The following is a 23,823-nucleotide window of genomic DNA, read 5'->3' as shown; positions in this document are numbered from 1 at the left end:
ATCAAGAATCTTTACAACATGGGAGCGACGGCCTTTTTTCACTTTTGACTGTCCTTGGTCACAGAAAAAGGGACATCTGCAAAAGTAGAGCAAGAGTTGTGAAAGAAACTGGGCCACCATGGAGAGACACACTGGGAAAACTCACAAAGACACGTCCCAGCCAGACATGTTGGAAGTGAGCAAATCTTTCCGAAGAGGCAAAGCAATATAAACATGCCACCCAACATGTGTGAGCCATCCCTCTAAAAGCTTTTAGGACTCTGAACTCAATTGCTTTAACCCCCCCCCCCCCGGCCAAACAAAACAAAACTGAAAATGAAACAAAGCAGTAAGACACTGTGGATGACCGAGAGAACAAGAGAGGAGAGACTTTATTGAAGCGAGTTCAGCATCACCTGACAGAGGTTTGTGGACAGAGTTGTGATGAAAATGGAGTACAACAAGGCAGTCAAAACAAGATAGCGCCCAATAGCTGCTCAGACATGAGCATCACCTCTTGTTGGTAAAGGGATGCATTTGTACTTTTATTTCCGTGCTCAGTGTCCAGTACCGCAGACTAGCATGTCCCGTGAGTTTGGTGTTAGCAGGATCAGGATCCTGTGATCATTGTGTTAGCAGAGCCTTTGGCTCAAGTCTGTTGCTTTACAAACAAAGGAGATAAAACAAGGGGGAAAAAAAGGACGCAAAAGATTTACAAAAAATGAAAATAAAACGGTGGTGGATTATAGATGGTTCAGCAGAACTACACAACATAAACACCCAAGTATTTTTACTTTGCCTTTCTATGCCTCATCTTCTCACTGCACACATGGTTCAGTGCTGTCCTTCACACACACACACACACACACACACACACAGGCAAACACACACACACACACACACACACCTTGTAAGCATTTTAAAAGGACAAAAGACAATCTCTGTGCATGATCAAAGGCACAGCTAAAAAAAATCTTCAGCCACCAACTCAAGAGATCTAACACTTAAATTTGTTTAACTAAGTTTCATATCAACACATTAAATGACTTCATACAAACAGCAAACTTTACAGGGGAAACTCGGAAGAACGCTGGTTAACAACGGACGCCTGTGAGTCTGCAGACATCGGCAGAAAGACAACAGAAGATATGACGACAAGACCTCTGCAACACTGGGATACTGTGACGTCATCCCCATCCCCCCTATCCCACAAATACAAGATAGACTGACAACAGGGGGGAAGGATGAAGCTACATGCTCATCCAGGAAAGGTGGTGGAGTAGAGATGGCAGCTGAAATACTGCTACAGTTCTGGTAAGTAAAAACTGATGCACTCACAACCTCAACAACAGCAACAGCACCTCCTCATGGCCAAGCAGTCCATCAATCAGCAGTGGATGGGGAGAGAAGGCTGTTGTTGGTTCCCCTCCCCCCACCCTGCAGTGTTGCTGTTGCCGAGTGAGAGCAGTGGATCCCAGTGGGCGTCTCAGTTGTCCCATCGGCTTTTCTTGCGCCGGGGCAGGTCTGGAACGGCGAAGCCGGCCCCGCGGTCCTCATGGTCTTCGCGGTCCTCCCGTTCCGAGCGTCCGTCCCTCTCCCTCCGCCCGCCATCGCCGCCATTCCGGCTGTCGCCGTGGCGGTCGCGGTCTCCGTGGCGCTCGCGCTCACGCTCGCGATGATCGCTGTGGCGGTCGCCGCGATCGCCATGCCGGTCACGGTCACGGTCGCGGTCGCGGTCCCGATCTCGCTCCCGCTCTCCTCCACCTGAGCTGCGGTCGCTATGGCGACTGCGCTCGTCTTCGTAGCGATCACCACGGGGGCTGTCGGGCACGGAGCTCAGGGAACCGGCGCTGGCGAAACCCGCCATCTTGGTGCCCACGCTAAGAGATGGAGGCGGAGGGGGCATGGCGGCAAAGGATGCCACTGGAGGTGGCGTGGGCCGGTCCAGGCCCTCGGGGGCGCCACTGGGCACTGAGCTCAGGCTCCCGGCACTGGTCCAACCCGAGGTGCTGCTGGCTTTGGTGGAGAGCTTGGGAACGTGGCCCGACGCAGCCACAAAGTGGTTCTTATACTGGGACTATGGGAAAATGAAGAGACAGACAGACAGACAGACAGACAGACAGACAGACAGAGAGACAGAGAGACAGAGAGAGAGACAGAGAGAGAGAAAATGGAAGATAAATGGAGGGAATGAGACGGAATGTCCATATAACAAGATCTAAGGGACTTGAGAGAGAAATGAGAGCATGAACACTAAAAATAAATCTATGAGAAAGAGAGAGACAGCCAGACAGAGAGAACGACAGAATGAAGGAAACAACAATATGCATGAAGGCATAAAGCAGGTACCTGGAAAGCCTGTTTCATGGCTGACATGCGGTCTCCCATGGCTCCTCCTGTGGCGGGCTTGAAAGCCTCGTAGTTCCCAAGGGTAGAGGCTCCGCTTCCACCAGCACTACGCTCCTGTACAAAAACACTACATTACCCAGAAGTCTGTGCCCGCCCACCAACCAACAGCCTTGTATTGAATACAGCTGCCAAATTTCCATCCTCCATCTGTGACCTACAGCAATCTAGCTCACTGGTACAAAAATAGAACACAGATATACATGCGAGGACAAAATACTAACACATACCGAAGTGTCTGCTCCTAAGCCTGGTCTCTCTCTGTACCCCAGGCCTCCGCCTCCAATGTTGATCTTCTTCCCCTTCCCTCCCTTAAAGCGCGACTTCCTGAACCAAGAATTCTGGATTGTGGATTTTTAAAAAAGAAGCAAAATACAGCCAAAAACAGAACACATTAGGCCCGTTTTTGATGTCAGAGAACAGTTTATCAGACTATATGAATACAGAATTCTGTGAAGAGTGATCAATCAATTTATTATTTTATTTAAAATGCTTGTCTGATAAAGACTCATGATATCCAGTAGCACCTGCATGGCAAGGTCCATTAGGTCCTTTGAAACACTTTGATTGGCTCCCTCCAGGTTACGGACAAGGTCTCCAGCGAATGAGGTGTCTTTATTGGTGAGAAGGGTGTAGGCCACACCCTTTTCTCCAGCACGACCTGTTCGACCAATCCTGTGTGTGTGTGTGTCGATGTCACGGGCCACGTCGTAGTTGACCACCGTGCGGATGGATGGAATGTCCAGACCACGGGCTGAGGGAAGAGAAAAGAGAGGGGAGGGAGTGTGAGTAAAGGCACAGCATGGCGGGACTCTTTCACAGCAAGACACTGTTTTGACACTGTTCAAAACACAAGCTTTGATCAGGACCAGCATCTACAAGGTTTCTACATACACTCGTTTAAGTCGTTATTAAGGTTCAAGCTCAAGGCTCACTGGTGCTTCAATGCCACTTCAGACTCCCCTAAACCATTACACAATCCTCCGCTTCCACCCATCTCCTACCCACCTGCCACGTCGGTGGCCACCAGTACGGGCAAGCTCTTCTTCTTGAAGTCGGCGATGACCTTGTTCCTCTCGCTCTGGTCCATGTCGCCGTGCAGCAGGCCCAGCGAGTAGCCCTCCTGGGTCAGGTTGGTGGCCAGCTCCTCGCAGTTGGCCTTCTTGGTGACGAAGATGAGCACGGAGCCGGCCGAGGTGAACTCCACCAGCCGCCGCGTCAGCCAGCCCCACTTGTCCACGCCCGCCGGCATCACCTCCACCAGCTGGGTCACGTCCTCGTTGGCCTGGAGCGACGAACACAGAGGAGCAGGAGGATGGGTGGATGGATGGATGGATGGAAGAAAAAGACAAGAGACAGACAGGCAAGGCCGGCAAATGAAAAAAGAAAGAAAGAAAAAAGATAAGGAGAGAAAAAAAAAAGAGGAATGAATGAACAATAGATGTATATAGAACAGAGAGAGAAGAGAGAGGGGAAAGAAATAAGAAAGCAAAAGAGGAAAGAGAACGAGAGGAAAGTGAGAAATAGGCAGAAGTACAGGCCGGGCAGAAAGACAGGACACAGAGGCGTGGAGGCAGAGGAATGCAACCCAGAGACAGAAGAGGGACAGAGTGATCCCAACACTAACAAAAGTTCTCTTCAGTTAGAATGACCTCCCGCTCACATTCCCAACTCCAGCACACGCTCCCCATCAGACACAGAGCAGAACATCCCCTTTCGTGTCTTCCAATTACAGCTAAAACTATTTATCAAGTAGTCATCAACTATTACATAAAATGCAAAGTATTTTGGTAATCAGATAATCTATTTTTTTTTAAGGAAAATAAATCTCCGATTCCAATTTAATCAAATTAATTTATTTTCTGGTTCACTTCCCGCTCAATGAGTAAACTAAATCTCTCTGGCATGTGGACAAAAGAAGACATTAGAGGACATCATCTTGGGCTGATCGATAGTTGAGAAAATAATTGACAGATTAATTTATTATGAAAATAATTGTTATTTACAGCCTAGAGCTAACTCAACTCTTTCCAGTCCGTCAATGCAAATATCGGTACCTACATGTGAGATATGCTTAGGTCACCAACAGCAGCAAGATACATCTCAAGAGACTCATTTTTGCTCAGACGGGAAAGAGTTAAGGGTGAATCAGGGGGCATTACCTCTCCAATGTCTCCCTGCACCACACGGATGGGGTCGACCAGGATGTCTCTTGCCAGCCTCTCAATCTTCTTACGGAATGTGGCACTGAACAACAGGGCTGTTGAGATGAAAGAGGTCCTGGTGAGCAGCACATATGCTAACATGCGCACACGCGCACACACAGCACTGTCTTACATGCACTCCATATAGACTGAAGACAGCATAGTAATACATAGTGACTACCTTAGCATGTATCATGAACACCCTGTAAGAATACAGGCACACAAGGTAGTAATAAATAATTGTTAAAAATCATCTAAAAAAGCAACTTACTTTGTCTGTCTGGCCGGACATGGCTGGCGACGGATCTAACCTGATACTCTGAAATAGGGGAACAGTTTTTCACCATTCAGCATTCATCAATCCACCAATAATCCAAAAGAGAACCAAGACTACATACATTATTACTAACTCTGCACTATTACTTACTAACTAAAGAACAAGAAAGAGGTCATTTTGAGGACAATATCTTACCAAAGCCCATGTCAAACATGCGGTCGGCCTCATCAAACACCAGGTAGGTCACCCTCTGCAACGAGGTGGCCTTCTTCTTCACATGATCAATGAGGCGACCCTACGAGACAGATGACAGAGGAAGGTCAAACACATGTTTTGTGTTCAGTATGAGGAGTTGATAAGGATTTCAATACTCTTGAGAATAAGAGGAAAACATACACATGATCAAAAACACAAACAGCTAAATATTGGGTGACAGACTGCACAATGGCAATGACACACACACACACACACACACACACACACACACACGCGCACACACGCGCGCACACACACACACACACACACACACACGCGCGCACACACACACACACACACACACGCACGCACAGCAGGGTACTCACCGGAGTGCACACCACGATCTCGGCTCCATCCTGCAGGGCCTTGGCCTGCTCCCACATGCTGCCTCCTCCATACACAGCCACTGAGCGCAGCCCGTACGCCTTCCCAAAGCGCTTGCACTCAGAGTGGATCTGCACCACACATAAACAGACACAAATACAAAAAAATCATCATCATCATCATCATCATCTTTTCAGTCATCCCTCGACATAAAATTGAATTAACAATACTATAAATCTTGTCCCAGTCTGAATCTTGGTCATCACTGCCATTACCATATTGCTGCAACAGTCTGTTTCTGCAGGAGCTGTTTGCCCAACGCATCACAAGACACAGCATACAGAAGCATCTCTTAAATCCCCCTCTGCACCATCCAAACTCATTCCATCAATTTTCTCTCCATCTCTCCCTCCCTTCTCCATGCCTTTCATTCATACCCTCCTGCAGCCTCCCCCTCCCGCCTCTCAACCTCACCTGCTGACAAAGCTCTCTGGTGGGGCACACGATGATGGCGATGGGCCCGTCTCCCGGCTGCAGCTCCTTCTGGTCCATGATGTGCACCAGCATGGGCCAGATGAAGGCCGCCGTCTTGCCGCTACCGGTCTTGGCGATGCCAATCATGTCGCGGCCACTCAGGGCAATGGGCAGACCCTGGTCAAGAGGGGGGTCGATGAAGAAAACACAGGGTTAGGAGTAGTACACCATCAGATGACCATTATCTTGGGGAGAATCAAGGACTACTCTATCTACAGTCTATGCTGCCCCACAAAGCCAAAGTGCATTATCTACGAAAATTCCAAACTAGAAAATCGGCATTGTTGTTTGTCTTTCACACTGTACTTTAGCAGATACTGTAAAATGAAAATTCCTATATCTTCAGGAAATGTTTCAGTAGATTAATGAGATTTTGATAGATTGATCAGAGGATAGGGCATTTTATATTGGTGTAAAAAAGTTAATTTCACAAAATATGCAGTTACTGCACTTTGGCTTTGTAGGGCTGTAAAGTCAGGAGCTGGCTAAAAGCATCAGTTGAGTCTCATCCACTCAGGAATCACATATAAAAAACACATATCTATCTCCACACATCTTGTCCCTTTTCTCCCCCTCGCGTCCGTTCTCAGACATAACCAAGTGCTGAAGCTGGCGCAGAAGAAAGACAGTACCTGGCACTGGATGGGTGTGGGCTGCGTGAACTCAGATTTGCGGATCGTGTGCATAAGCTGCTCGTCGAAACTGAAGTGGGCAAAGCTTGTGCAAGGTTTAGGAGGCGCCGCTCCCGACACCTGTCAAAACAAAAAACGGATCCAAGAGTTTCAGTCAATTAGAAGAAGAGGACGATGAACCAACTGCAATATTCATCTGTGTCCATGGATCTTTAATGACAAAGTAATTGAAGGGTTTGTATCAGTTTTCTTGTGTGTGCAAGTGATTGATGGAGAGTGTGTGTGTGTGTGTGTGTGTGTGTGTATACACATGACTCACCCTGAGGTTGAGTTTCTGCCTGAGCTCCACCACCTGTGTTCCCGTCAGAATGTTGAGCTCTTCGTGCTCCTCGTAGAAATTCTTCTCAAAAGGAGGGTAATCAATCTGCAGAGGAAACCCATGAGAGAACACACATGAGCAACTGCTCCCCCTGGAAATGTTCATATGACCTCATACTGTTATGCCACCTGCAAACCTGTGATACTACATGTAAAACATAAGTGTCATTTTGTCTTGTGCTCACAGTGAAAAATCTTGCCTGTGTCTGCACTGCCAGAGGACAAAATTATTTCATATTGTTACTACACATTTAGATCTCTGAAAACTATATTTCCGAGCAATGAAGTGCATCCTCTGATATTTATGTGCCGTAGCTCCTTACCTCAGTGTGGTCAATCGGGGGAAGAGGCAGGATGATCTTCTTGGTGGTGGGAGCGATGGGATTGCCGTCGCTGTCGTAATCAATGTTCTCCTCCTCCTCCTCCTGGGTCAGGCCGGCCGTGGGGTTCTCTGCCATGTAGCGGAAATAGGCCTCCTGCACAGAGCACAGGAACAGGCATCACACCGCAGACACCAACACACACATCTACACACCCATACCGAGAGACACACACACACACACACACATGCACACGCACATCTACAGGCAGACATGTGTGCTAGAACTGTCATCTCAACTATCACATGATATCAGACAGAGAGTGGACAGACTACAAGTTGGCTGGCATCAACTTCAAACTCCAACAATTTGCTATCTGACTGATAGACTTGCAACGACTGGCATTCTCATGAAGGATTTATTTTATTCAATTCTCTGTTGTTCAAGACCTGGTCTAACCTAACCGGGACCTGGCTGTGATGATACCAGTGACACTTATCTGAAGTACAATCTTGTGTTAAATCTAGAGTCAAGAGTTGTGTGGCTCATTTAGACATGTCCACCACTACAAACTGAGGATGGTGGGAAAGTCATATTAATTGTTTATGCTTTTCCAGGAATTCTACATTAGTGTAAGCGCCGTTTCATAACCTGTGCAAGCTTCTCGGACGTGAACGCATCAAGGAGGGTTTGACTTGCCCTTGCATAGCAAAATATGTAGTCCACATCTTTGTAACACAATGCAAGCGCAAGTACCATGTCACACATTTCCTATGTGGGCACATCATTCCCGTAGCTTGTGTAGACTATGAGAGGGCTCTTCAATAAGTTTGTGAGCCTTGTGTTTTCAACTGCATCTGCATAGCTGACATATTCTATGAAATGGCCCCAAGTCTAGGAAACAGCAAAATCCAGGCAAACTATATTAGCTGGGTGCATAGACGTCAGAAGACAATGACATCATAACTTATTGCCGTCAATTATTCTTCACAACCTGGCAGGACCAGATCTAGTCATAAGAGAGATAGGAAAAGAAATCTAGAGAAGAAAAATTCCAAAACGAAAGGGAAGAGGGAGGATGAATTAGTGAAGAAATGGGAGGAGAGAGAGGGGGCTTGGCAGGTCTTTTGGGATCATAAGAGTGGAACATGATGGAACAGTAGCAAGCTCACTCACTTGGTCATCTTCCTCTTCAATGTCATCTCGTATACCCCTGGAAGAAAAGAGCGGAGAAAAAAAAAACTTCCCTGCGACCTGTTCCATCACCTGTGACAACCCCCATCCCACAATGTTGACTGAATCATTGCCAGTCCTCCCCAAAAACCACCTACTCCCACACCCACTCTCATCCTACACAGTCTAGAGAACTCTGCCGATTATATTTACATGTGGTGTCTCTAGACTGCTGCCTGATTATTTGGGGTAAATATGACATCTCATGGAATTGGCTGAGACAGCAAAAGGACAGGGTAAACAACAACAACTACAACAACAACAACAACAACAAACAATTCTTACTTGGCCGCCTTTTTCTCCTTTTCCTCCAATTTCTTCATATCCTTAGCTGCTTGATTCTGGTAAGGGAATATATTTTTAAGCATTAAAGCCTATAAAGCCAACAGATCCACTTATTAAAGTGCCCTTTCCTCTTCTCACCTCAACCTCCGCCATGAAGGCATCCAGTGGGTCATCGTCACTGTCTGAGCCATGTCCCCCTCCTGACTGGAACTGTTTTCGGGTTGGAGAGTTCTCTGCTGGGATGTAGGGCAGGTCATTGGTGCTTGCCTCCTCTTCATCATCCTCAAAATATCTGCAGTGACAAGAAGGGAACCAGATGCATTAAAGTTCACTCCACAACAAACAAGTAAGTAGAGAACACTGACTACCGTCTTTATTAAAATGAGAAAGGATGACAACTTAGAGGGAAACTGATGGTGAACCCTTTTGTTTATCCGCACATATACAGTAGATCGATACCAGTAATTCCTAGGATGAAAACTTTACAAAAGAAAATGCAACCTACAGAGCTAAAATGTCATTACAACGAATACGAATCATCCAAGTGCAGACACCAGACTTTCATGATAACACTCACGCATTCTCCTCGTCAAAGTTTGCTCTTTTAGTGCCTATTTTGTAGAAGGCTGGGAGCTGTTGATTCTTGCCATAACCTCCAGCTGACCCTGAAGCTCCAAACGAGTTGTGTGATGGCTGTGGCAGAGGTTCTTCTTTCTTCCCTCCAGCCAGAGAGAAGCCACCAAATCCGAAGCCTCGCTTCCCCGCTGGGCCTCCCTTATTCCAGTTCATAGCTGTGGTCTTGAAAAACAAAAGAAATGCAATAACACTTTTTGGTTAGCCACATTTTTTATGTTTATGGTTCTTTGCAGACACTTTTGTCTAAAGCGACTTACAATGACATCAATAAACAATACGCAAATTTTAAAATGAGCAGTTTACAGTAAAGTCATATAACCTAATTAATGATTATAAAACAACTACCAATATAAGTAATAAACTAAATACATTAACAAAATAAAAACAATAACCATAAACATACAAACCACAACCAAGTTATGGTTAAGAGTATCTTGCCCAAAGCGAAGCTGTTTAATTAGTCAAATACAAGGTAAACAACATATACAACTTATAAGCATTTTATCACAGACAGTGGCAAGATGTCAATTTATCAGGCAGTGAAGGCTAACTAGTCGATGGCACACTGAAAAAGTGTCTGTCTGTCTGCCAGGACTCCAACTCTCACAACATTAGTTTCAATTATCTAACCTCACATTAATTCCCATCACAAGAGCGGTCCTTGTGAGAAGGTATTAACATGTATAGAACACAAACAATATCAAATCCCCACCCTAATCTATCCACCAAAAACAAGACGTGACAACTGCAATGTCAACGTCTCCTGATGCTTCGACAGATGCTAAATGTTCATCATTAGAACTTGCGAGAGCTAGAGCTAGCTAGCTAACAATTAGCTGTTTTCGAGCATGATGTACTATCAGCGAGTGCCAACTCCGAGGCATCCAAAAAATGTCATACATAGCATACACAACAATGTCTCTCATTACCTGAAAACGATGTATTGATATAGATAACTTCACGGTTAAGCCAGCTCATTCTATATAAAGCATTCCAGCTAACGCTACCTAAAACGTCGAAGGCCGCAGCAGCCGTAGCGCGCTGCGAGTAGAACTGGGGGTGTGTGAAGATTGGTCGACCACCTTGCTGCTTAAAAGGGTTTCAACATAATTTGGCAATACAAGCGTGATATCTCTGGCTCAAATTTGACAGACTATGAACAACAGAATTTTTTTTCCCTTTTGATTACCTGTTTATACCACTGTGAGGAAAACTCTATTTACAGCGTCCACCTCTGAATGTTCGTCTCGACAGTGTTCTACTTACGTCATCTCCACTCGCCAGGCTTTGTGTCAGACGTAAAAACCTGCGACAGTCCTGGGTCAGCTCAGGACCAATGAAAGCACAGTTGACGTGATGTTCTCCGCCCTTTTTCTGAAATAATCCAATTATTTTAGAGAATCTTAAGAGGAAAATTTCTCACGTCCAATCAACAATCCCATTTTATCAACAAACTCGTTGCAAGGAGTGGACGACAATTTTCCATCTGTTACCTCGATCTAAAGGAAAATACAAAAGCGTACGGAATTTGTTCACCACTCGTGTTCATTTTAAGGCAAGTATGCGCTTAATGTTGTTATATTGTTAATATTTCCTCAATTTTTCTATAGCTTTTCGAGAGCAAATGTGATGGCAAGCATTTGCTAAACGGCTAATAACGTTAGCCAGTGAGTACAGCTAGCTTACTTCAGACATTCAGACGTTAATGTTACACATGAAAACAAATATATGAGAGGGAAAAAATGCAAAAAGGTGTCCTACACTTCCCTGATCCCCTCTATGCGTAGAAATAATTCCGAAGACTTTGTAATTGGTATACGTTATTGTTTACTTATGTACTATCATGCTAGCCTGCCAATGTAACGTTAACGTGTGAAAAGGCAACAACCATGACGCTATGGTGACAGCTAGTTAGTAACATCCCGATGCATCCATTAATTTACAATTCCACAGGTAACGTCAGTGCCTTGAAACATTATTTATAAAGGCTCTTTTGTACGTTATTCATTAAAAGTCTAATAACTGTTAGCTGCTACACTCAACTGACAAGAAAGTTCTTATGGTAACGCCGCCGTTGACCCAGTGACCCAAAGGGGTAGAACATCCTTATGGTTGATGGGCTTATTGGAACGTTCATTTGATCATTTGTCTAACTTGAATATTGATCTGTTTTTAGGGCTTTGTAGTTGTATGGGCTTTTCGAGGTGGTAGCAAGCTTACTGTCTTCAGGCCCCATGTCTTTTCTGGTGGGTGAATTAATTTACTAAATATCTGGTCTTCAAGTCTTTGTTCTTCACATAGCTTTGAAGATAAGTGATTTAAGTGTTTTATGTCTGCTTAATAGCGTTGGGTGTCGGAGAAACTAAGTGTGGAGAGCCTGAGGGACTTGGAGTTATTTGGAGGTGAGTGAGATGTAAACATGCTCTGACACTGCTCATGAAGTTGAAAAATCATTGGTCCTGGAGTTACTCAAGTAAAACCGCCACCTTCCAACCTGTCAGTTATGGGCAGAGCCTATATGGCCCTTAAAACTTGCCACAGTTTGTGTAGGCATAGGCTTACTAGTAGAAGTTGACAACTTCAAAGTACCTCTATGTATTTAAGACTTGAAAAATAGACACCACTAAAATAGGTTATTTGCAGCTCTGCTTGCTTCAAGGGGTTGATGCTGTAAAAAGCTTTTGCTGGCTGTCATTGCTTGCAATGTTTAGCTTACTTTAGGGAGGTTTTTTTTCTGCAGCTTTCTTTGAAGTTGTTCATCCCTGTGTTTATGTGAGGTGTCCTTTAGCCCAGGCCTGTGCTTGTCACCATTGTGTACTTTCTATACTGTTTGCTTCAGCTGATATGTAAACTAAATGGAAAAAAACTTTAGTGAGAATTATTTAGGTTAAATGTTGCAGGCCTACAGAATTAAACGGACATCAAGCAAGGGGGGGCAATACCAAAATAATGTATTGTTGTTCCTGTAAGATCAGGAGAGTGTGTGATATGCGTATGCTTTGGGCTTCTGGCTGATGGCTTATGCTTTTTGCTCAAAACAAAGATTTTTAGATGTATTCACTATTCTCACAGAAAATACCCTGTAAAGATTTTAATGTTGGAAATTGTATTTGCATTATATGAACAGAAATCACTATGGGTTTGCAGAGTAATGAATGAATGCATGCAGTCAAAATAAGGATTGGGAATTTGCAGCTCCAAGAAAACCTATGGGAATATTGCAGTATTATTTTGTGCCACAAAATACTTACACAAGATTTGAGGGACCTGTGGTATTGTCAGCAGTGTATGGACTGAATGTCTCCTGGTTGTAAGGCAAGGGGGTGGAGAAAGTGTAGATTTGCCCATTCTTTGCTTTTGCTCTTATTTATCCGTTCCTCCATTCCCTGATCATTGCATGATTTTTTCCCCCAATACAATGTGAATGGTCATGGAAACATCTGTTTTTTTCCCCCCACCAACTCTCCATCATTGGCTGCTTCTTGTTACCATGGCAACAATGCATAGCTACTGGAGTACCTTTGTGTGGGTCAGGCAAAACAGCAACAAAAAATGAATCCCTCAAGGGTTGGAAGACTTAATTAACTGCAACTGCTATTTCAGGTTTCTCTCCCAATCAGGAGTTTCTTTTATATGACTATTGTGAAGCCACAGGTAAAGTATCGTTATCATCTTGTGATGTAAAAGATTGGGGTTGGCTTCAGACTTGTATTCAGCTCTAAAGAAAGAGTTTCTTCACATCTCAGAGGTGGGAGGAGGATGATTATTGACATGCCCTTTTTAGTAGCTCTCATGTAATACCAGGGAAGTTTGGGTTCATAATACCAGTTCTGGGTTACCAACTATATTTAGTATCACAGGTGTCAGAGTGTAAAATGGATTAATTCTGTCACAATTAGGCCTCTAGTTTTTAATATGGTAGGGTTAGGCTATTATTCTGAAGACAAGAGACAGATTTATTTAATCAAGACAGATTTAGATGTAAATGTAATCTCTCAGATTACCTGGCCCTGGCTGCACCTAGTTCCAAGCGTTTTCCAAGAGCACCCATTAAACATCAAACCTCTTCTGTCTATTTGTATATGTTTCTCTTGCACCACTGACGTGGTTTCTCTATCCCAGAGCAAGCTCAGGCAAGCCCACACAGGAAAGTAAGTGCGGCACCTCTGGTACGGCTTTCACAATCCAACAACCTGTGTGTTTGTGTGTGTGCGTGTACTCAGTCACTATGTCTGATTGTGGTGAACGTATGGTCTTGTAAAGTGTGAGTATGTGTGTGCACATGAGCATGCAAGATGGTGACTGTCTGACTATAGTGTTTAACTGGTGTGTTCCAAATGTATCCTCCAGACTGGTTGTGTTTTTCTGGTTTTAAGCAGTGCTCCAGCACCAAATATTGCCCTCATATTCTCTGATATGTCATCATCTGAATGAGTGAATCATTTTTCCATAGGTCTCTCATAGTCACACTTGTGCATTGACCAGTAATGGTCGCCATTACAAAAACTGTGGTGTTTTAACAGAGCCTAGTATTCCAAAATAACTGTACTGAAATCCTTGAAAATAAAAATATATAAGGCAAACATTCCCCAACCAACCAATCCAAACAATTTTAAAACTGTTACTATAAGGTAATGATCAACTATTTTGTATCCAAAGTATCCAGTTGTGTAAATGAGAATTAAGATGGCTGATTACTTTTCAGCGATTTCCGTCTACTTTATTGGAAAGGCTTCAAAGACAAGTAGTTAATAGAGACAAATAACAGCATCTTTGAGGTGAATATAATGCACTTACACAAGGCTAAGCATCCAAATTAGATTAAGACTATTAGATTATGCTGATATTGTCCTTCTCTTACTCTCTCCTACCTACAGATATACTCATGATTTGTTTTCATATATGGGTGAATGAAGGAATTGATGAATCTGTGCCATGCTGTCTGTGCCATGCAGGAAATATAAGAGAGTTATTAGGAAATATATTCAAGGAAAGTATGGTAGTTGGGTTCTGTTTTGAACCAGAGAAATACACCCAGTTAAGATATGTTTTCAGAACACCTTGTTACACCTCATAACTCTTTGAGAGACTTTGAGTGTGTGATTGAATGGATTTGTGTGTGTGTGTGTGTGTGTGTGTGTGTGTGTGTGTGCAGTATGTGTGTGGTCATGCTTGTTTGCATGTTATCATGGCGCTGCTGAATGCGCTTCTTGTGATGCTGCTCATCTTCCTCCACTCATCCGTCAGTGTTTCCTTGTGTCAGACAAATGGGTGAGGGAGGGATGGAAGAAGGGATGGTGATTGATGTGGAGCAGAGGGTGACTGGGGATTAAGAATTACACATTAGTGTGTGTCTATCAGAGGCAAGTGGGATGGGTAAGAAAATACTAAGCAGTGCTCAGAAGAAAGATGGGGTTTGAATGTGACAGTTTGCGAGGTGACAGAGGTTGTCTTTTGTTTGAAGAGTTGACCACCATGTTCTAATGTAGTGCTTTTCCTTTCAGAAAGGACAGAGTTAAGAGACACGCCTGTTTTGTTGACAGTAAACAGACCAATCCAGAGTCTTATACAATGTTGACACATGCTTGACAAGCCAAGCTAAAGTTTCAAGTTCAAAAACACATTGTTATTTGGGATATAGGGGCAGAGCATGCAACAAAGCACATGATGTGCATGGAAAGCCAAATAAATACCATACTAACACAATCGAAGGATGTTTATAAAACATGTCTGGAACGTGTCTGACTTGTTTTGTCTGGTTTTTTGAACCCTCAGTCTGGTGTATAAACTTCTTTGGATTTGTCTTTAGAAAAGATAAGGGAAGAAAATGAGAGGGTAATTGATTGGTGAGGAGGAACAAACTGGTTAAATATTGGCTGAGGTTCATCTGGGGACTAAATTCACATTCACGTAAGGCAGAAACCTGGTTCACTCATTAGCTCACAGCTGAGAATGTGGAGAGGGGGACGAAGGATCACAGCAACACACGGCGGCAAACCACAGAATCCACACGTCTCCGCCTTACTGCACTGGTAACCACGGAAACCTCCCTTGATGCAGCTTACACGACCAGCGCCTGCTGCTAGTGATCAATTTCCAGCCCTCTACAGAGCCACTGCCTCAGGAGATCACGCTTCCCCTCAGAAAGCACTTCTGGGTTTAGTTATTATTGGAACCATCCAGTTGGTCGAATAGAATAACCCCGAAACCATATTCACCATCAATTTCCTGTCAGTTATTCTGACAAGCAGTAGCTGATTAATACATTCAAGCTTTTGGAGTGGCTGGAAGTTGAGGTGGAGATGATGATGATGATAATAATAGGCATTGTTGTGAGTATATGTGTGAATGTGTAACACATTTCAAGCTTGACGAAAATAAAAGACAGTGTGAGAATGGTGAACAGACACTACCAGATGTATTTGTGTGGTTGGATGCCTGCTGTTTTTTCCTAACACAGTACATGGGTTTCCAGATGGCGTGAAACTCACTCGTGTGAAGCGGTATTTCGGAGACTCATTTGCATTTGGCATCATTCTCTCAAGGGGAGAGAAATGTTTTTTTATTCTTGATTTAAAAAAAAAAAAAAAAAAATATATATATATATATATATTCTTTTTTTTTTTTAAGTCAGACAGCTACTTAATGCATTCCTGCTGCTTCCCAATCTTTCAAGCTAGATTCTAGATCAGGCTAGATGCTTTGCAAACTGAAGGGTCTCCTTGTACTGTCAAAATGAAGTTACTTCTGAGGAATGTCTAACTTCAACCAACATTTTCCAGCACTCTCAATCCACTTGCCCACAGACATATAGTAGGAGTCCAGACAGCTTTTGGGCTAACAATAGCCTCTCTTCCAAAGATAACTTTTCTCTCTCCCATCTACCTATGTTGTTAGGCCCATGAAGACAGCCAAGAATCCCTGACCTCTCTCCCACAAAGGGACACCATGGGAAGCTTCCTGCCTGACAGCAGCTCTTATGAGCTCCTCACCATCATAGGTAGGTCCTAGGCTTCAGCCCATGCTAACCCATTCCAGGTTTGTTCAGCGTGTTTGCTCTGTTGTCCAGGGTATGGAATGTTCTCTTTCTGGGCACAGGTAAGATAAGGCAGGTCGTTTTGTTTTGTTAATTGGGTATTTTTGCTTTTATTCAGATAGGACGGTCAATAGTGACAGGAAGCAAGCGAGTGGGAGGGAGGGATGGGGTGGGATCAGGAAATGGCTGCGGGTCCCCGGTCCAAAATGTTGTACCACTTGGTTTGAACCACAGGTCCCCCATGTTGTACCTGCACCACAGGTCCCCCATGTTTTGTTTGTTTTTATTCTGTCATGATCTTTGTGTAAATCTTTGGTTATACAGGTCGAGGTCTAGAGGATTTGATGACGGTGAATCTAGCCAGATATAAACCCACAGGAGAACATGTGGCCGTCAGACGTATTGACTTGGAGGCTTGCACCAACGACATGGTCAATTACCTACAAGTATGTATGTGGGTGTAGTACGGAAAAAACATTTCCTGTATATTGGTGCCCTTTCATATATTTGTCTGTTTTAGACTTACTTTATTTCACAGTTTTCACTATTTCCAGATTGAATATTTTTACTTGTCACTTGTCAAGTAACTCTGTCCCTGTCCCTCACACAGGGGGAACTTCATGTTTCCAAGCTGTTCCACCATCCCAGCATTCTCCCTTACAGGAGCATCTTCATAGTGGAGAATGAACTGTGGGTGATTACTCCGTTCATGGCCTATGGTAAGATCAGATCAACATAGAGTTACATTCCTCCTCATTCATGATTGATATTTAAAAACAGGATCAGTCTGCAGGCTATACGATAAGATCCAGTGTTTCCCACAGAATTGAATTATATTTGTGGTGGTAGGTTTGCAGAATTAACTTGAATGCAACAATGTTTAGCAAATTAGCGCAGCGTGGTTATGATGCTAACCAGATTTAAGCACAATTTAGTACAACCTGGAAAATCATTGTGTGGTGGTGAATGTTGATATTGTGGTGGGCCGCCACAAATAAGTCAATGTATGGGAAACACTGAGATCACTATGCAGACCATCTACAAATTAAAGTGAACTTGCAGTTGCATTACCACTAGATTCTGCAGTTGAACTCAAATAGAGGGACTTTTATATATTTTAATATTTTTAATATGTAATGCCCCAACTGTGTGCAATGATCTTTGCTGGGAATGAAATCCCTTGCTCTTCAAAGGCTCTGCAAGAGATTTACTCAACATCCACTTCAAGGATGGCCTGAGTGAGCTGACCATTGCTTACATTCTGCTGGGTGTTCTTAAAGCCCTTGACTACATCCATCATATGGGCTACGTCCACCGGTAAGACACCCTTACACACACAAACTACACACATTGTTAACAAGCTTCGATAGCTAGTTTGCAGAAAATGGCAACAGTTTCCATTTGTTTTACTTTGTTTCTCACATATTTATTATTTTGGTGGCTATATACTATTGGTTTCGTAACTTCGTAACGCTCAAAACACCAATTTAGTCGTATTTGAAAGTCCTTGGTTTGTCTTCAGCTCTAATTTGGTTGTCGCACCCCCGTGACCTCTGTGTGTATGTGTTTGTTTGCATGCAGTAGTGTGAAGGCCAGCCACGTGCTGATCTCTGCAGACGGCCAGGTGTACCTGTCTGGCCTGAGGAGCATCTTCAGCCTGATCCGCAATGGCCAGAGAGCACGTGTCGTCCATGACTTCCCCCAGTACAGCATCAACGTCCTGCCCTGGCTCAGCCCAGAGGTCCTACAGCAGGTACGGGACTGTTTTTAGATGTTTAGTTTCAGTGGCTGAGTGAAGAGTCATTCACTAATTCCTGGGTTCTGACTGAGGCATTCGGACCCATTTTCATCTAAGCGCATCGTGTCTCACAAGCATTGCTTTGTTCTGTAGAACCTGCAAGGATATGACTTTCGTTCTGACATCTACAGCCTTGGCATCACAGCGTGCGAGTTGGCCAATGGCCATGTGCCCTTCAAAGACATGCCAGCCACTCAGGTAGGCAGAGCTGGGGAATCTTCTAGAAAAGCTGCTGCTAGCCTTTGGAGAGCTGCTTTGTTTTTGTTCTCCTTATTGCACCCCAATAAGTCCACCTGTGCTGTGTTGGGTGTTTTCTTGGTCTTCATTGTCCCTCTCTGTCTTGTCCCTGGTCTGTCAGATGCTTTTGGAGAAGCTGAACGGCACGGTGCCCTGCCTCTTGGACACCACGACCATCCCCCCGGAGGAGTTGAACATGAAGCCCTCGCACTCAGGTGCCGACTCGGGCATCTGTGAGGGTCCTGGGGGTGGAGTGGCCCGGCACGCCAACGGTGAGCCCTCTGCCGCCTCGGGGGGTCACCCTTACAGCCGGACCTTCAGCCCCCTCTTCCACGGTTTTGTGGAGCTCTGTCTGCAGAGGGACCCCGAGAAAAGGTGAGCTGCCGTCTAAACTCTCATAGGCCCCTCTGTTAAGACCCTCTACAAGAGACTCTGATGTTACCAACCTAAATCCCCACATGTGGGAAGAAAGTGTATGTAAAATGTACAGTACATAAACTGTAGACAGTTAATCAGAGCGTTCTAAACTTTGTCCATTCTTAGTTTGTTCAAGTGTTTATCCACGATTACGATTTTATTGATTTTTCTTTCAGACCCTCTGCAAGTATACTTATTGGTCACCCCTTCATCAAACAGGTGAGTGTGTTTGAGGTGCAGCAGCACAAGACAGAAGATGTCAGTTTTTATGAACATTATTTTTTTTTTTTATGTAGTTATGCGCCATGATGGACTTCTCTTTACACACTAGTAAAAGGCTTCTAGGGACTTGTGACGCAGCTTGCTCACCGTCGTTCTCATTTATCTCCCCCACACCCACACGAATCGACCCCTGGGCCAGATCAAGCGGCGTCCCTCAGAGGCTCTCCCTGACCTGCTGCGGCCCATCTCCCCCATCACCAGCTACGAGTTCACCCAGCAGCAGGACTCGCCCTCGGGCCTGGCCAGCTTGGAGTCTGGCCTCAGCCAGCTGGACGTGGACGACTGGGACTTCTGACTACAAGGGAGAAGCAGGGAGGAGGAATGAAGAAAACGGAACAGGATGTGAGCGGTGCTGGACGGAAGGTGCGCTTTGGTGCGGTGCACAGTTCCCGAACTTGGACTTATTGGGCGTTTGTCCCCTATTGTGTGTCTCTTGAACACCCCTTGTAAATTGGAACCGACAATGGTGTTTTGTCTCCTCGCGTGAACAGCTTCACCAGCCAAGCTGGTCCTGCTGTCTTACTCTGACTCCTTTAAAGTGAAGAAACCTTGTCTTTTCACACACATGGGTTGCCATTTCTTGAGAAGCCCACACCAGTCATACTTAATGATAAGGATTAGGACAAGAAGGGATTGATGACGCTGTATTTAGGCCATAGGGATGTTTGAAGTGTGATGTTTTCCTACAAGGTAAAACTGAACTGAGTGAGAGGGATCCAGATTTTGACTTGACTTTTCTCTTCGTTGATTGGTGGTGGTGTTACTGGATCTTTAGCATGCTTGCATTGTGGAAGAGTGCACAACTGTCAATCCATTCATTAGTTTTGTCCAATCACAGCATTACATAGGCAATGACTGAACAATCACCTCATCTTACCAGCAGAATCTGAACCAGTGAATGACCAGGTGAGTGAATGCCATCAAATGGACTTTGACACAAGGGCAGGAGTCCATGACCCGATGCTTAATTTCAGCAATTTGATGTGAATGACTGATGGAAGTAAAGTTCTTGAGTGCACTCAAGTCTGCAAATGGTTTGCGCTGAACTGGGATAATTTCAAAAGCCTTGTTGAACACAGCAGTAGTTTAGATATAGGTTTGTCTTTGAGGAGCTTCTGTTGCACCTGCTACTATTAACGTGTCCATTTACCAACTGAATGTTACAGCAGTGTTGCTTTGATCTTTGTTGTGTCTTCTTGCTGTCTGCATGGATGAGAGTGGTACATTTATTTTTCTTGAATTCTGCACCTCTCAACCTCAGGACTTTGGATTGTATATTGTTGACATGCCAATAAAAGTGAAATGTAAAAAAAAAAAAAAAAACTTTTTATTCCAAAGGTTTGCACTGTTTCAAGAATAATACAGATATCATACATTAAAGTCAACAAATAATTAAAAGGATGCTGGACATGATGCTAGTCTTCCTCTTCAGATGGTGGCTGGTCAGTGGCAGCTTGTTGCTTTGCCAACTTTGCCATCAGTTCTAAGAGAAATGAAAAACCTTTGATCAATTTTCGTACATGACGACGTACAAAGCAGCTTTCGATTTTATGGATTTTACAGCCCAGTCAAAATCTTTATCTTGTGAGACCAACTTTGAGCTTCAATGACTGATGCTGACCTTTTGCTGGGTTGAAGACGCCATTGGTCTGGACATTGCACACGTAACACCGCTTGGATTTACGGTAATGCTGAAGGGCGCAGGCCTCACAGAAATAATGCCGACACCTGAAAGGACAGACACTGGCCATTATGCGCACTAAAGATGTTACGGACCCAGACAGTTCCTGTTTAGGATGACCCTTTGCCCAGAAATTCAGCTGCAAGAGAAGTTGCCTAAGTAGTTCAAAAGTGATAAAGAATAAACCTTACTTTGTTATAATTGGGTTTTTGAAGGATTCTCTGCAGATGAAACACTTAAAGGGGAAGTCTTCGTCATCACTGCTAATTTCATAGTTCTCATCATCTAGAAGGGAACACATTAGACAGTTAAAATATAATGATGTTAAGGTGCAGTATGCCACTCTTGCGATAAGATGGTGATCTTGACAGCAAATCAAACTACACCCCTGCTTTCTGTGTTCCTGAAATAACATTTGGATTTTCTGAAATTCTTCATGGCTCAGTCTGAGCCATTGCTTCTCATTTTTTACAGAACTGGGGCTGTGTACAAACCCCAGTGTATTGAGTGCACACAGTGAAGAAACACAAAGCTACAGGACTCTCAGAAACAACAGTTGAGTTTGACAAAAACGTTTGACTTATTTTTTTACTACAATTACAGGCAGAACCTTTCAGTACCAATAGTAAAACAAAAATCAGCTTTTGAGGAAAACAGCTAATGGATAACACTTGCCGTATTTTCCTGACTATAAGTCGCACCAGACACATTTTTTGTCATGAAGAGGGGAAAAAAAAAAAAAAAAAATTATATATATATATATATATATATATATATATATATATATATATATATATATATATATATATATATATATATATATATAGCACCTGAGTCGCAGGACCAGCCAAACTATGAAAAAAAAATACGGTACATCTTCTGCAGTACTGTCTGATAGTGGTTAAATTCCATATTGCTTTTTTGAAAAGTGATAACAATAACTTTACTCACCGTTTGCACCATATCTGCCTTCATCCAATTCCCGTTCTATCTGCCAGCCATGTTTGTAGTCTGAACGGTCATGCAAGAACTTACAGCTGTCTGAGAAGAAAACCCCAAACAAAATTTTAAATCACTACCCTCACCAACGTTAGAAATATAACAAAGCCGTTCTCAAATATCCAGCATGTCACCTAGTTCTCAGTATGACACTCACCTCCAAAACCACAAAAGCCTGTTTCTTTGTAGTCTTTGCAAATGTCTGGCTGGTAGTCCCACCTCACTGTAGCCCTGAGGTGCTCTGGGGCCCTAATGGGACCTTTTCTGAAGCAAGGGAAAGCAGTATGGAGAGTGACTGATAGACACCCGGAAGAGCGACCTGACTTTTATATATTACATCAAATTTAGTTGCTTCTGTGGCACAGTTCTGGGTCTTCTGTGCCATATATGAAGTAATTGTGAAATAGTGTGTATACACTGTTAAGTTATTCAAAGAATTATTGATATACTCATATTTACAAATAGAAATGTGGGTGCTGTTTAGACTACTCTGACATGCAACTTTGTAACCGGTATATACATCTACCTGACCATTCCTGAAGACGCATTTCCCATAGTGGAGTCCTTGGGCTTAATGTACTTGTGGTAGTTGTTGATCCCACGATACACCTTGTCATCGTCTTTGCCAGCCAGCTCCTTAATACAGGAATGAGTGAAAGGAGTATTAACAGCAGGGGATACGTGCGCCCTATGCACAGTGAGCTACACAATTTGCAACATGCACTTCATACACTGGTATAAAGGTATAACTCTTCCTTCAGCAAATACAACCAGGGATGCACTGACCTCCTGAAGTTGCTGGCTGCGCTCAAAGATAGCCTGCGCATCTTTATCCCTCTCTGTGTCCAGCTGATAGGTAGCAGTAGCACCCATATCGTCAGGGCCCTCTGGTTTCTAGTGAATGTGAAAAGGGGAAAATATTAACCCGAATGATTCATCACTTACCCAAGACAAAATCCGCAAATGCACACATCAGTCGAAAGATATGTATATGTAATGCAACACAATACGTCCATCATCACAATTTAGATAACGTTATCATTTCTTAGCCAAGCAACTTACCGCAGAGCGTGTAGATTTGTATGACACGGTCACTTTCTCTTCTTCATGGTTAGCATCACTTTCACTTGATGAAACAACCTCCTTCTCTACTTTCTTAGTCTAAACGATTAAAACATGTCAGTTCACACTGCCTGTAAAACAACCTGAATATCAAAAACATTTTTGGCCGAGGACCACAGCAGGATTGGCCTCGATGTCACCCACCTTCTGAATCATTGGGTTCCCCGTCGTCTTCTTCAGCCTGCGGACAACAGTGCTCTTCTCCTCGTCACTACTTCCATCTTAAGTAGATAACACAGATCCACACAGCATTAATAATAACGTTGCTGCAATGTTGCGTTTCAGCTAACTGTCGTTCAAATCTGTTATCTCTGCTATTGTTAAACCCAAACTAGCTAGCCTAGCTAGCTACGGTAGCTTCCCCAAGATAATCCGTGCGTTATGATACTCTTTCGTAGATGAAGGTGACACGCTCACGCTCACTTACCTTTGTCGCTACCACTGGCTTTCCTCTTCCGAGCACTAAACTTCTTGTTAGATTTTTTGAACAAAAATGTACAGGTGGGCTTTGAATCCCCAGATTCCGCCATCTTTACTCACCATCAAAACATTACAAATTTACAAGAAGAGAGCGACTGTTCCTGTTTGAAAATCACATGACGCTACAGCGCCCTCCAATGCATTGGAGTTGGCAGAGTTACAGCCGTCTCTCTGTAGCATTCTAGGCCTACTTTCTTGTACAATTCAGAATATCCCTTTTCTCTGATGCCATCACGTGGTAGTAAAGAACATTGCAGACGGTACTTTTCTGTGATGGTGCCATGGATAGGCTATTACTTAATTAGAGC

General features: G+C 43.8%; 3 protein-coding genes across 7 annotated transcripts; 1 reads left to right on the top strand and 2 right to left on the bottom strand.

The window, feature by feature from the left end:
- Window positions 1-353: 353 nt before the first annotated feature.
- ddx42 (DEAD (Asp-Glu-Ala-Asp) box helicase 42) lies at window positions 354-10,751 on the bottom strand. Of its 4 annotated transcripts, none has more exons than XM_042084853.1 (18): window positions 10,730-10,751; window positions 9,405-9,625; window positions 8,966-9,119; window positions 8,828-8,883; window positions 8,486-8,522; window positions 7,313-7,465; window positions 6,931-7,035; window positions 6,612-6,731; window positions 5,920-6,096; window positions 5,448-5,576; window positions 5,062-5,161; window positions 4,861-4,908; window positions 4,548-4,645; window positions 3,394-3,670; window positions 2,913-3,139; window positions 2,610-2,726; window positions 2,329-2,442; window positions 354-2,056 (listed from the first exon to the last, which is right to left on the bottom strand). In XM_042084853.1, exons 2-18 carry the CDS (start codon window positions 9,614-9,616, stop codon window positions 1,466-1,468), a joined length of 2,715 nt encoding a protein of 904 aa, XP_041940787.1. In that variant the 5' UTR covers window positions 9,617-9,625; window positions 10,730-10,751; the 3' UTR covers window positions 354-1,465. The 4 variants fall into 4 exon arrangements, with proteins under 4 accessions (XP_041940787.1, XP_041940788.1, XP_041940789.1 ...); XM_042084854.1 differs by having other exon boundaries at window positions 2,616-2,726; XM_042084855.1 differs by having other exon boundaries at window positions 10,653-10,747.
- Window positions 10,752-10,780: 29 nt separating this feature from the next.
- strada (STE20 related adaptor alpha) lies at window positions 10,781-20,522 on the top strand. Of its 2 annotated transcripts, XM_042084888.1 has the most exons (13): window positions 10,781-11,018; window positions 11,640-11,709; window positions 11,808-11,865; window positions 13,586-13,614; window positions 16,361-16,463; window positions 16,824-16,945; window positions 17,110-17,218; window positions 17,693-17,816; window positions 18,081-18,252; window positions 18,391-18,495; window positions 18,656-18,909; window positions 19,128-19,170; window positions 19,373-20,522. In XM_042084888.1, exons 2-13 carry the CDS (start codon window positions 11,698-11,700, stop codon window positions 19,526-19,528), a joined length of 1,287 nt encoding a protein of 428 aa, XP_041940822.1. In that variant the 5' UTR covers window positions 10,781-11,018; window positions 11,640-11,697; the 3' UTR covers window positions 19,529-20,522. The 2 variants fall into 2 exon arrangements, with proteins under 2 accessions (XP_041940822.1, XP_041940824.1); XM_042084890.1 differs by lacking the exon at window positions 13,586-13,614 and having other exon boundaries at window positions 10,784-11,018; window positions 19,373-20,520.
- A 16-nt stretch (window positions 20,523-20,538) lies between these two features.
- Window positions 20,539-23,625, bottom strand: rnf113a (ring finger protein 113A). Its single transcript, XM_042084905.1, has 10 exons — window positions 23,463-23,625; window positions 23,180-23,256; window positions 22,976-23,074; window positions 22,700-22,807; window positions 22,440-22,549; window positions 22,071-22,177; window positions 21,866-21,955; window positions 21,106-21,199; window positions 20,855-20,961; window positions 20,539-20,716 (listed from the first exon to the last, which is right to left on the bottom strand). Exons 1-10 carry the CDS (start codon window positions 23,563-23,565, stop codon window positions 20,649-20,651), a joined length of 963 nt encoding a protein of 320 aa, XP_041940839.1. The 5' UTR covers window positions 23,566-23,625; the 3' UTR covers window positions 20,539-20,648.
- Between the last annotated feature and the right edge of the window lie 198 nt (window positions 23,626-23,823).

This window comes from Alosa sapidissima, chromosome 3 (genome assembly GCF_018492685.1).
Source record: "Alosa sapidissima isolate fAloSap1 chromosome 3, fAloSap1.pri, whole genome shotgun sequence".
In the NCBI taxonomy this organism is placed as follows: domain Eukaryota; kingdom Metazoa; phylum Chordata; class Actinopteri; order Clupeiformes; family Clupeidae; genus Alosa; species Alosa sapidissima.
Note: the sequence above shows the minus strand (reverse complement) of the source record. Positions and strands in the feature narration are given on the sequence as shown.

What these genes read in the sequence shown, in the direction of transcription:
- rnf113a (XM_042084905.1), bottom strand. Translation starts at nt 23,565, where the DNA reads ATGGCGGAATCTGGGGATTCAAAGCCCACCTGTACATTTTTGTTCAAA. An exon ending in GGAACCCAATGATTCAGAAG is followed by an intron (nt 23,075 to 23,179) that starts GTGGGTGACATC and finishes TTAATCGTTTAG; the next exon opens with ACTAAGAAAGTAGAGAAGGA. An exon ending in CGTCTTCAACCCAGCAAAAG is followed by an intron (nt 20,717 to 20,854) that starts GTCAGCATCAGT and finishes CATTTCTCTTAG; the next exon opens with AACTGATGGCAAAGTTGGCA.
- ddx42 (XM_042084853.1), bottom strand. Translation starts at nt 9,616, where the DNA reads ATGAACTGGAATAAGGGAGGCCCAGCGGGGAAGCGAGGCTTCGGATTT. An exon ending in CCCCGATTGACCACACTGAG is followed by an intron (nt 7,036 to 7,312) that starts GTAAGGAGCTAC and finishes TTTCCTCTGCAG; the next exon opens with ATTGATTACCCTCCTTTTGA. An exon ending in CATGTTTGACATGGGCTTTG is followed by an intron (nt 4,909 to 5,061) that starts GTAAGATATTGT and finishes CCCCTATTTCAG; the next exon opens with AGTATCAGGTTAGATCCGTC.
- strada (XM_042084888.1), top strand. An exon ending in GGACTTGGAGTTATTTGGAG is followed by an intron (nt 11,866 to 13,585) that starts GTGAGTGAGATG and finishes TCTCTATCCCAG; the next exon opens with AGCAAGCTCAGGCAAGCCCA. An exon ending in TGAGCTCCTCACCATCATAG is followed by an intron (nt 16,464 to 16,823) that starts GTAGGTCCTAGG and finishes TTGGTTATACAG; the next exon opens with GTCGAGGTCTAGAGGATTTG.